This window comes from Montipora capricornis, chromosome 6 (assembly GCF_036669925.1).
Source record: "Montipora capricornis isolate CH-2021 chromosome 6, ASM3666992v2, whole genome shotgun sequence".
Lineage (NCBI taxonomy): Eukaryota > Metazoa > Cnidaria > Anthozoa > Scleractinia > Acroporidae > Montipora > Montipora capricornis.
Window position 1 is genome coordinate 57,584,667 of NC_090888.1, and position 12,176 is coordinate 57,596,842.

Sequence of the window (12,176 nt, forward strand, 5' to 3'; positions counted from 1 at the left end):
ACCACTCGTTGAATAGACCATGTTAGTATTCTCAGTATTGGACTGGAACTAGCTTGCAATGGAGGCTAATGCGGTGGAATATATTAAAAAGTATTTGCATTTGAAAAGATTTCCCTGCATTAGCCTCCATTGCAGGCTAGTTCCAGTCCAATACCGAGAATACGAATATGGTCTATTGGTATCAGGTAGTCCCTGGTTCAGTTTCCTGGCTACACTTGTAAATAGCCAAGTGGTTTGCGTCCGCCCAGTTGGGATTCTTAAAAAGTTGTTCTGTTCAATGCTCGGACGTATGAGCTACTGGCTACTCTAAAAATCCGAGGGTAAATAATGATACGTCATGCGACGACACAGACACCTTTTGGAAAGGGAATTTCCTCAAATTTATTCAAAAGTAAAAAAGGAAACAAGAAAATTTTGTTTTCAGTTTTATTTTCAAAGAAAATACCTTTGTGGTCCTCTTACAACTAATTTCACCACCTGATTTTGTTAAATGTGAATAATTTCTTTCAGTTATCTTTAATTTCAGCTACATACATGAATAAATAGTATTGGAATTTATAACCACTTTATTATTTCGATGTCTAAAAGTTGCTTTAAACATAATTATTTTAAATAATCTGTCTCGAAGACTCAATCAGCACTGCCACTTTGTCGTCTCAGTAAAGAAAGCAGACTTAGTTCCTACGAGTACAAACTAACTGAAGACATATTAAGTCTGGTTACCTGAAAGATTATTCAATCTACACTACGTTAAAGTCACGTTGTTGCACTTAAAAAATCTAGGAAAGGCATCCATGAAATCCTCACTAAGCTCTCCTAGAGCCTACCATATTCAATATCCATACCTTACCTTTTATTCAAAACCTGCTTAATTGGAACTAAAACCTTTAAAGGTTCTACTGAGTAAGAAGCTTGACTTTTTAGCCTAACGGCACACTAATGACTTTCTCCTGACTTTTCCTCAAGAGTGGCGACCCCTTTAGTCTTCGTTAAATTACCAAGTTCAAGAAGTTCTGTGATGATCAATTGATTGTCGTAAAAATTTGTGAACCTTAATTTATCTACAGGTTTCGTTAACTGTTGGACACTTTCACTGCCTTCAGTTTCTCTCATGCAAGCGCTAACCTTTCATCTATTAGTCCTTTATCTCACTTTCAGTGAAAATGACGCTAAGGTGCAACAGTCAACAAGAGACTGTTTCAACGGCACAGCCATCCGAAAAGCGGCAAACTTTTTCTCCTACACTAAACGTTTTATTGCTTCAGGAAACAGTGACACAGGCGTTGGAATCTTCAGGCAGCGGATTCTATTCCTCTGGGGATGGGTGTGACACTGTGTATTTGTCCTCCAGGTCCTGCCAGGGATGTTATACCCATGAGGTCGAGGTCAATCTGCCGAGCTGCTTGTCTTCCCTCGGAAATGGCTGTTACGATCAGTGACTGGCCGCGATGGCAATCTAAAAAAAAAAAAAAGACCAAACTGATCAGACATTTTTTAACCTCGATCCTGTCGTTCACTTTTAAGGGTGTGTCAACATTCTCGTCCTTTTTCGGTCAGTAGGCTGATTTAGCAACAGAAGGGGAACCATTCTCGTCACCAGAGCCTCGGGTCGACCCAAGGCTCTGGGAAGCTCTGTGTAGGAGAATATGCGCCGTGGGGTTCTTACAGCCAAAAATTGGCTATTTGAGCCTTACGGCGCCTGCTCACTCCTCGTGCTAACATGAATGCACCAATTAGAGACGCTTTTTATTGTTCTTCGTGAAAACTAATGAGAAGACACTGTTTCAGGGTTCCCCAGAGCTCTTCTCTTCCTCGGTCAAGAGAAGAGCTCTGGGGTCGAGATTGAAGGGGAACATCATTTGACGATGGCGCGCGCAGAAAAATGTCCATACTAGATCAGATTAGTGTGGAATCCAGACTATTCCGCGCGCTCTCCCGTCGTCAACTGAGATTCCCGTTCTGTTGCTAAATCAACCTAACATCAAGAAGAACAGCGTCTGGTTGGTTCCCATAGAGGAATCCCGTGAATATCAAAACTTGGAAATGGTTGTTAAAAAAAATACCTCCACAACAAAAAGTATGATTTTGGAACTTGCCTGAGATCGGCATTTCTTCGTGTTATAAACGCGATCACTTGGACAAAAGAGAACGTTTTTTTCACTCTAACCCTAACCCCTTTATTAACTAACGGTGGCCTTTATATTATCCCATCATATGTATGTTAACAAAATCAAGACTTCAAGATACTTTTGCATTTTTCACGTCCTAGCGAGGCTGGTAAGGCTTCTTTGCATGACCTGCCACTCTAAAAGAGGTACAGAATCTCTCCCCTCTCCTTTCTCGTTTCACGACGAATCACTTGTTCATTACTTCACTCTTGAAGCTAAGCGAGTGTACACACTTAAGCGATTATGACATTTTCACGGCCAAGATACGTACAAGAGGACCAAAAAACACCTCTTTCACATTCGCCACCATTACTCAGAAATATAACACCTCCCGGCTGATGTTTGCGATTTTAAATTTATTTGTAATGCAATACCTCCGGCGGCGTAAACCTTGGGAACACTTGTAAGAAACTTGTTTTTCTCAGTGGCAAAATTACTTCTGGGGTCCTGAAATGAAAAAAAAAAACAAAAAAAAAAAAAACAACAACAAGTTAATAGAGAGAGAGATCAAGCATCGGTGTTTACGGTAAACTGCCCTACGTCAAATATTCATTTACGCTGCTCTGAAAATTAATAATGGATAAACATCTGAAAACTGTTCGAAAGGCAATCACGCAGCCAGAATCTCTCCGTTGTTCGGGGGTCGCACCAAAGGGAGAGGAAAAGTCCTCGGAAAGAGTTATGTGTCTTGGAGTACATAATCAATTGCTACCACACTTATTGGAACAGTAAATACGACACGCAAAACGTGCGGGGGTTGGGGGGTGGGGAATCGTGGTCAACTCTGCAGTTTGTGAGCAAGAATGATGTAAATGTAAATGTAAATGTCTGAGAATCGAACTCTATTCACATAAAAGCGAAAAAATAAAAGAATGAAAACCTTACCTTTTTGATTCCGAACTGCTCGGCCAATGTTTTTTCTGGGCCTAAGAATCCTGCTGCTATGATTACCAGGTCAGCTGTAAAGACTTTCTCAGAATCTGCAATCTCTTCCATTTGCCATCTGCCAGTAGCATCCTAACGAACGAAGCAGTGTAACGAAAGTTAAGTCGAGTTGCGCAAAAGGGTAACATTCCAAATAACTGAAGTTAAGCATAAAACATCAAACAGCACTGCCACTCCAAGCGCCAGAGAGTAAATTCCCCCACCCCCCACAACCTTTTTAAAAGTTCCACGTTTCATTTTTGTAGAAGTTATAAATGCTCTTTAAAATTACATATCACCAGGCTGGAGCCAACCCTCCTCTTCTGAGGATGTTTGTGGGTCATTAAGGAGGCTGCGCTATAACCTCTCTCTCGATGAATATTCTATATCCGACCTTGATACTTGACTCCCACAGCCGCGAAAACTTCCAAACCATAGCTATATCAATTCTTCCAAAGCATAAAAAGAGCGCGGAATGCTCCTGGCACCACTCACAAGTCAGAAATGTCAAATTAGTCAAGAGATGCTCAAGTGATTTCTCCTCACCAAAGTTATTACTACACTTTATTATATGGCTTGTGTTTGTAGCCGATATAACGCGCGCTCTGATTGGCTAATTGTAACTGAATTGTAGGGCATTATTTCTCCCGTAATGCCCACGGGCCGATTACGGGCTTGCAAAAACAAACAAAAAGGTAATTAAAAAGCCATATAATAAACTACTTACTAACCGAGCTAGCTCGAGCCGTACTGGGGAATATTGGCCCTCGGTCGTTTTTGTACGGACCTCGCTGCGCTCGGTCCCTACTACTACGACCTCGGGCCAATATTCCCCAGTACGGCCCTCGCGCTCGGTTAGTAAGAAGTTATTAATCCTTATGAAAAACTAAAAGAATAATTTGTTTGGCAATTCTGAACCACAACCGTGTCGCATGTAAATGTAAACGCGTTTTACCTGCACCCAGTTAATTTCCACTGTCCTGATTCCCTTCACATGGCCTCGTTCGTCTCCAAGAAATTCCTGCGCGGACCAGAGACATAATCAGCAAAACCTAATAATCAAACTTTTCTCCAGAATTTACAGGAAATAACTTATTTTTAAGGCATACCTTACTCATGATACTGAATACACGAGGGTCGTCTCCATATTTCAAAGCAGCCTATAGAAAACAGAAGAAAACACCCTTGTTAGGGAAAATTACGAAAACATTCAACAAAATCAAACGATCACCCAAGTCTAATCGATGTAAAGAAAAAGATAAATGACTGTCGAAGAGACGTGTATTTGTCGATTTACACTTGGGCAAAGTCGGAAAAAATCCGGGTGCTCATTACAGGAATTCCAACCTTTCAACTTCCGATAGCTACCTCGGACGCTCAACTGACTCTTGGTTTATGAAGATTACGTTCCTTTTAACTCATTTTCGGTCGGCTCAATGTTCGTAAGACAACGGAAGAGTCCGTAGATTTGGTAACTGGTTAGCAGGTGGCATGATGTTGAATATCTTACCTTTGCTACCCCATCTTAATATCGATTTCGCCAAATCCATCTTATCTCTTGTCCCCGACGAAAACACCTAGGCTTTTGTTGCACACACTACTTGGTTTCGTAAAGAGAAACCATATGAGCCTCATCACCCCCCCCCCCCCCCTCTCCCTCCTCCCCCCAAACACACACACACACACTCACACAGTATGGAGTTGTTTCCTGTTACTTTAAGTACATACCTCTTCGTGTCCGTATTCTACGCGGAAGATCCGTGGCCACAAAGGCCATGGGTTGGTAGCACTTCTGTTCTTGGGGGGTGAACCTAACACCTCGAAATTCGTGATGCTCTTGGCATTCTTTGGTAGAAAAAGAAACAACAACATCAAATGTGTGTCTTAGATTTTCAGTTTTGATAAATCATAGGATACGATCTCATCTGTTTCCATGGTCTGTCAACTATTTTTTCTTTTAAATCTGTGGGTCACTAAACAACCTACAAACTATTCAACGCAACAAGTAGCGGATGAAGTGGCAGGTGAAGTACTCCAACTCCACCAGCATGTAGTTGCCCCGGGAGACTGCCTGCCTGGCTAGAAAGGCTCATAAGCATTATGCCAAAAAACTGTTTAGCTGTCATTATGAAAAAAGGTATATTATGTTCTAAATTTAAATTACCCAATAGGAATTCTTCTTGCAATGACTGTTATATATACCTGTCTGAGAGAGGTTCCAATACAGTCCACGCCAGTATCTCCGCCACCAATGACGATTACATTCTTGCCAGTGGCATCCAAAGATGGCAGATTGTAGTTCCCTGCAGTAACAACGTAATACAAGGGACTTTCAATAACAGACAATAACCAAGGCGACGAGAACGGCGCAAACTAAAACATTCTTGTCACAAGAGTCTCGGATCGCCCCAAGGCTCTGAGAAACTCTATGTAGGGTTCTTTAGCCAAAAATTGGCTATTTGAACCTTACGGCGCCGGGTTACTCCTCGTGCTAACATGAATGCACCAATTAGAGACGCTTTTAATTGTTCGTCACGAAAACCAATGAGAAGATACTTTGTTTCATGGTTCCCCAGAGCTCTTCTCTCCCTCAGTCAAGAGAGAAGCTCTGGGGCCAAGATTGCAAACTTATAATATTATTGTAATGATTGTGCTGCACTAGCAGCAACACGAATTAACCAAATTTGAGATTTTGACGACAAGGTGAGCATACAAAAGTGTATCACTCTTTATCTATATTTTCTTTAAGACCGTTCGTACCAGTTCAGTTAAAGAACAATACTTCGCCCCAGCCTGCAGTGCAGGCATCTTTTAGTGGTCACGGGCTGAGCATAATCCTTCCTTGAATCTTTGGCCGCCATCTTGAATTTCTGAAGCAGAGGAAGTTTGGGGAGAGCAATTAATTGCCACCAAGGGGGTAGTTCAAAAGCGAGGGAGGTGAGGGGGGAGGGGAAAAAAAAAAACACTTTCTCTCGTCTCATTCCCAACCAATATCCATACAACATGGCGGCTCGATAGAGTTCTGGTGGATCGACAAGACGCCTGCACTGCAGGCTAACTTCGCCCATCACTGCCGTCTGACACTGCCGCTGTTGTTGCATAGGTAGTGGGGAATGGATTTCGACTGGCCATGACCAGGCCTCGGTTGTTCAAAAACATAAACCGCGGCCAAACGCTACCAAAATCATTTGAATAAGCCAAACGATGGTCTATGCACTGGACAAGAATTTATCTCAGCAGTGCACAGCGGTAGCCACATTTCGAACAAAGCACCTTTCAAAATCGGCATCTACTCACCCATGAGCCTTTTCTGGCAAGTTTCCAAAAACTGCATGGCAAAATAAATTCCTTCCAAGTTACGTCCTTAAGCAACAAAAAAGAGAAAGTTACGAAAAACACATCACTCATCAAATAACCAGAGGTTGAGCTTAACCTGAATCTATATACCTTTGCAAAGGAAGAAAAGAAAAGCACTGTGCCAGGGCTGCCCTCTTTGCGATTCTAATGAGTCCATTTTACCGCGTTAATGGGTCTTAAAAGAAATTTGGCGACGAATGATAGATAGAGTATATTACATGGCCGCGCGGAGATACGAAATTTCTCTTCAAGTGATGACAAGTATTTTTCAACACAAGAAGAGAAATTTCGTATCTCAAAATAATATCTATAAACACCAATGAAATACTAAATGATTTCATGAAAGACATCGAAAGGCGCAATTTTTATATGTAACCAGTGATCTTTTCACGTGTGAAGATATGTTTTCGCGCGAAAGCTCACTTGGTATTTCACTGGTGTTTATATAATAAATGCCTTTATCTCCAAGGAGACAACCTTACTCGCGTTACAATGTAACTATTCTCCTTCGTAGCGTTTTTTTCCCATTTCACGCAAGGCTCCGCTTCTTGGGAGAAGCATTGCGTGATCAAATAAGTTTGACGACGGCTCAGACAATCGACATCAATATCACCTAAATATGACTGCTGACCAATGGTCAATGTGGTTACACACTGACTACAATCGTGGCCAAAAGTTGTTGTGAAGGTTGCAGGCATCAGTTCACTTCACATCTGATGAATTCTATTATTCTCACTATTGGCTGAAGTATTTGGGAAATACCATGCTCTTTTGTCCCCCCTCCCCCATATTCAATGTTGGAATTCTTCAGGCAAGAAAAGTCACCATTTTTCCCCTGGAAAACCCAACATTGAAAAGGGGGAGGGGGGTTATCTGTAAAATGAAGCTACCTTCCCACCACTTTTCTCCATGATTGTAGGTTAGTTAGCATTTGAGAAGATGAATTTTTACATGGTGACTCGGGGATATTCGGAAAAAACCCAAGCGTTCCTTTGCAGTAGTCGAACCTAAGACTTTCCGATTGCTAGTTCGAAGAACGGTACACTTATTCCATAAAGATGGAAATAGTGCGTCAAGTAACTGTCAGGAGGTGCCCAAGCTCATCTTGAGCCACGGAACGAGAAGTGACCCAACGAAATACATTTGTCCAAATTCTTTTTGGTTACCTGGCAAAGGGATGTTGCGTGGGCAAGTCGATCCTACTGTCAACAGCACTGCGTCGTTATCTTTTAGAATTTGTTGTGCGTCAACATTTTTTCCGACTTCAGCATTGTTAATAAATGTGATCCCTTCTTCTGCGAGCAAGTCAACTCTGCGCTGTACTATCTGGAAAAAAAGTCCACTAAATTAAGAAATGCCAAAATGAAATTTCTCTCCACTTATTTACCCTACTGAGAATTTAGACAAAAAATTGCATGCGGGCGATTAGACGACAGTAACAGCCACTCGTCTTTGGCTTGAAAGGAGTTTCCAAGACCTCGCGTCGCCATGACAATGTAAGATTCTCCACAGGCACAATGGCCTACAAACGAGAATTAATGAAGGGGGGGGGGGGGGTGGGGGGTTATCGTTTCCTTGAGAAAATCTTTTCGACCCCAGCCATTTCTTAATTAAATTAAGCTTTACCAACCTTTTTACTTAGTTTCATTGGTGGCACACCATACATCAACAGTCCGCCACACCTGTCATTTCTCTCGTACACTGTAACCCAATGACCTGCCTAATATTTAAAAGAAAACAAAATGCACGTTTGTACCCCTAGCAATTCCATCGGCAGCACTCTCACAGGCGCGCTTTTTTTCGAGCGTTTGAGAAGCGAACGGAGGCAAAAGCAAGGTGACGACCATAAAAATATCTATAAAATATTCTATGAGATTTGAGAAACGCCTCTCGCATTCTATGTCCGTTTGCCACGCCAGACATAAACGCTATGTGTGCCCGCCCTTGTTCAGAATTTTTTTGTATTCAACTCTGCCACATCAATCACTTTGAGTGCGATTAGTCAAAGGTTACCTTGTTGAGTTGTGCTGCCGCAGCAAGACCAGACGGACCACTGCCAATGATGGCGATCTTCTTCCCCGTTCGATGAGCTGGAATCTGCAAACAACGGGAAATTGTTCGTGGAAGGAATAAAATTGGTAAATCCAGAAGAGTGGAACTGAATGGGAATTTCAGCCGTTCTCTAATATTGACATTTTGCTTTGTACCTGAGGTGTGATCCAACCTTGTTCAAAGCCATGGTCGATAATGGCACACTCAATTTTCTTGATTGTCACTGGTTCGGCATTTATTCCTAGTACACAAGCTCCCTTGTAAGAGAATCCAAAGACCAATTAATTGTTACCGATGCGGACACAGGAAAAGGAATGACTTGCATTTACCCTTGCATGACAGTGTATATAGCACAAGATACAAATGATAAACCTCGCTAAGAAACATGAAATCGAAACCCCCCGGTTGTAAGAAAAAACAAGCTGTTGAAGAAATTCACCAGGTTGGCAAAATCGATCAGTTAATTTTCTGGTCCTTTTAACATAGCTCAAATGAAGGCGATCAGTTAAGCTTTGACAGTTTCGATGACTGTTTTGATAAATATGACTTAAGCCCGTTTCAAACGTCGAACTTTACACACCGTTTACATGTGCCGAATCTAATGCAAATGACAAAAATCTATTGTTTTCTATTAGATTCGGCACATGTAAAGTTCGAGGTTTGAAACGCGCCTTACAGCCCGGTGTTAGAAATTGTCAACGCTAAATCACTTTCCTTTGGGCTATGCTAAAAGAGGGTTGTCCAATACACCCACATAATGAGATTCATAGCACTTCACAATAGACATCACAAAGTGTCCCCCAACCTTAATCCTTAAAAAAGTAGTAACAGTTTTGCGAGACAAAGTGCGGGACACTTTGTGACACTTTGTGATGTCTATTGTTTTCGTTATATTTAAATTTCTTTCGCTTTTAGGCTTCACACATTTTTATCCGTTGAAGGCAGCAGTTCAGTCTGTCGAAAGCTCATAGTTTTTTCAAAACTTTTTACCAGAGAACGATTTTACTTTTTTCTTAGCATGAATCCTGGTAACGGATCTTCAATATTTTTACCAGGAATCTCATTACAATCTCATTATGTCGGTGTATTGGACATGCATGTGCTAAAAGACACAGTAAAGGAACTCTTCCAAAAACCGGTGGAGAAGAGGAAGTATAGTTCTGCTTGCTTGTGACGGCAGTGAGTAATCAAGTGTTTACGTTGCTTCAAGTTGTACGTTACTAGACACGTTTCAGTATTAGCATCGACTTATTCGTCAACGTATTCACTTACCTCGCACGGGGCCGGGCAGACTCGACCAGTAAATTCAGGAAAGTTGTTGGTGAGCAACAGTCGATCCAAAGCGTCTTTCCATTTATCCTTGGAAATAAATTTAAAGAGTAACTTGTTTGAATTGGAAAAAAACCAGGGTACCGAGTAAGCCCTTGTCATCATCGACAAATACACATGTCCACACTCAACAGAATATCGCGGTCTGATTGGTCAATGACGAATGCATAAATAGGTCAGAGTGCAATACGGAAGTTGCTCAGTATGAAAACACAGCGATGGAGTAATTTTTTTTAGAATATAGTAAATTAATCATCGTGCTTGTGGTCACTAAGCTCTCAAATTGCCTTCGCCTACGGCTCGTGCAGTTATGAGAACTTTCAAAACATCGCTGGTTCCCATAAATCCCGAAATGCACTTGCGTTCATACGATTTCCTGTATATACCTTCACTCATTTACCAGGCTTAAAGTGCCACTGTGATTTAAAAAAAAAAATCGTTTCCCTTTTTTTCCTTCAGATTTTGAAAGTGTCTGCTTAACATCTGAATGGCAAAATCTTGAGCTTTGGTTTTTATCCAATGGCCGTTTACGTAGAGTGTAAGTTTTGGATTTCACGGTCCGCCATTAATCACGTTCAAAACTGACCGATTGGACCTCAGAGGGTTGGATCCGGGGAAAAGCGACGTCAAAGGCTCCCAGCTTAAAATGCAGCTTATTATACATGCAAAACGCGAATTCAAAAGTCTGAAGGCTCAAAAGTCCCGTGCTAATTTTGCGGCGTACACACGCATTGCATTCTTTAACTATTGAGCATTTGACGTCATTTTCGCCTCGATCCAGCTCTCTCAAGAACTTAAGGTTAATAATGGCGGACCATTTAATAGAAAAATTCCAGTTAAATAAACAAGTGTCTTATTGAAATCAAGGCGTAAAACTTTGGTCGCTTAGTGTTAAGTGAACATAGTTTTGAAATCCTAAGAAAAATAAGAATTGATTTTTGGGTCATAGGGACACTTTAAAACTTGCCACTCCTCTATAACCACTCGAGCGATGCCTCAACATTTTAATCCTACTGCAGTGAGCACGACGGTCAACTGAACCAAACTCCATGGTTTATTTCTTACGAGTTTCTTGAAGCTCGATGGTAGAGCATCCGAACTAGTATAAATGGGAAAGCCACAGAATCGACTCCAGTCAAGTGCACTGGGATTGCGCATGCTCTACGTGGAGCAACAACGAGCAGCGAAAGTAGTCAGCAGTTTTACCTGAAACACCAAATCGTTCCATCTGGGAATAATGTTTCCTAAAGGACAACCAGTGTGAGACTGACAAAATGGCACACCACACTCCATGCACCTGAAATGGGTATCAAAAAGCCTCTTTGGTACGAAAGACCAAGGATAAGCCAACGAAATGGCTTTCACGTGAATTAACAAAACTTCGGTGTCGCCAGGTCAAATTTCAAAAGAGATAAATTCTACAAAAAAGGTAGAGTAAGTCAAGGAGAAATCCACCGCACAAAAGAAGTAATATAAATGAGCAGAACGATAGCTCTCCGCCGCGTTTTGAACTTGTGTTCATTTCTTTCGCGTTCACAGAGAATCTGCAACGTGAAATGAACACTTCGCAACACTCCGTTTGCTTTTTTCGTGTTCACAATGTGGACACAAAACAGCAAATCTCAATTTACAAAAATATCTTAAACAAGGAAAGGATCTTTATTTAAGCGTCTAGTCTTTCCAGCGCTGGAGCGCTAATCGGGGACACATTGTGCCTGTCAAATATTGGTTTTTGACCAGTCAGTGATGATCACATTTACGTTGGCTAGTTCGTAAAAGTCACACGAACTAAAGTGCTGACTTTCAATTTTTTATAACGTTTTCGCAATCGCAGACCTTAATCTTAGAGTGGTTTTCAATTGAGTTTCGAAAGTAACTAGCGAATAGGCTACTTTCGAATTGTGCAGCAACAAAAGAACAGAGTCGAGGTTCAGGGGAATAATTAGCATTTTGTATTGTTCAGAACAAAGGAAAATTTAAATTATTCCCCTGAACCTCGACCCTGTTCTTTTGTTGCTGCACAATTCGAAACTAGCCTATTGCTTTGGCTTATGACAATCAATCAGCCAATCAGAAGTGAAACCAAAACCAATTGTGGCTCGCGCGTGCACATTTTCCCGCGATGTGTGTCGGCTACAGGTAATTACTTCGAGTTTTGATTGGTTTACTGGATTGTCTCCGTCCTTTTTGATTGGCTAAAGTAATTACTTTGGTTTTGGTTTTATGACACTCAATTGAAAATCGCTGTATGTTAATGTTAAGGTTCCTATTAAATTACGAAAGAGGATCCACTTTTTCAAAGAGTTAGCGACTTTTTTTAATGACACCCAAATCAGACGAACTGTA

The 12,176-nt window shown here is 41.3% G+C and overlaps 1 protein-coding gene across 2 annotated transcripts in view; it reads right to left on the reverse strand.

Annotated features, from left to right (window-relative positions):
- Positions 1-412: 412 nt before the first annotated feature.
- The window catches only part of LOC138052646 (uncharacterized), a 79,518-nt gene continuing 67,754 nt past the window's right edge, over positions 413-12,176 (reverse strand). For both annotated transcript variants that reach the window (XM_068899186.1, XM_068899185.1), the window contains 14 exons: positions 11,037-11,127; positions 9,774-9,860; positions 8,657-8,758; positions 8,463-8,546; positions 8,080-8,169; positions 7,616-7,775; positions 6,390-6,455; positions 5,295-5,395; positions 4,821-4,937; positions 4,202-4,252; positions 4,048-4,113; positions 3,054-3,185; positions 2,543-2,615; positions 413-1,456 (listed from right to left, as the gene is read on the reverse strand). In XM_068899186.1, coding sequence (XP_068755287.1) covers positions 1,293-1,456; positions 2,543-2,615; positions 3,054-3,185; positions 4,048-4,113; positions 4,202-4,252; positions 4,821-4,937; positions 5,295-5,395; positions 6,390-6,455; positions 7,616-7,775; positions 8,080-8,169; positions 8,463-8,546; positions 8,657-8,758; positions 9,774-9,860; positions 11,037-11,127 — 1,384 coding nt within the window. In that variant the 3' untranslated portion in view covers positions 413-1,292. The remainder of the gene's footprint in view (positions 1,457-2,542; positions 2,616-3,053; positions 3,186-4,047; positions 4,114-4,201; positions 4,253-4,820; positions 4,938-5,294; positions 5,396-6,389; positions 6,456-7,615; positions 7,776-8,079; positions 8,170-8,462; positions 8,547-8,656; positions 8,759-9,773; positions 9,861-11,036; positions 11,128-12,176) is intronic.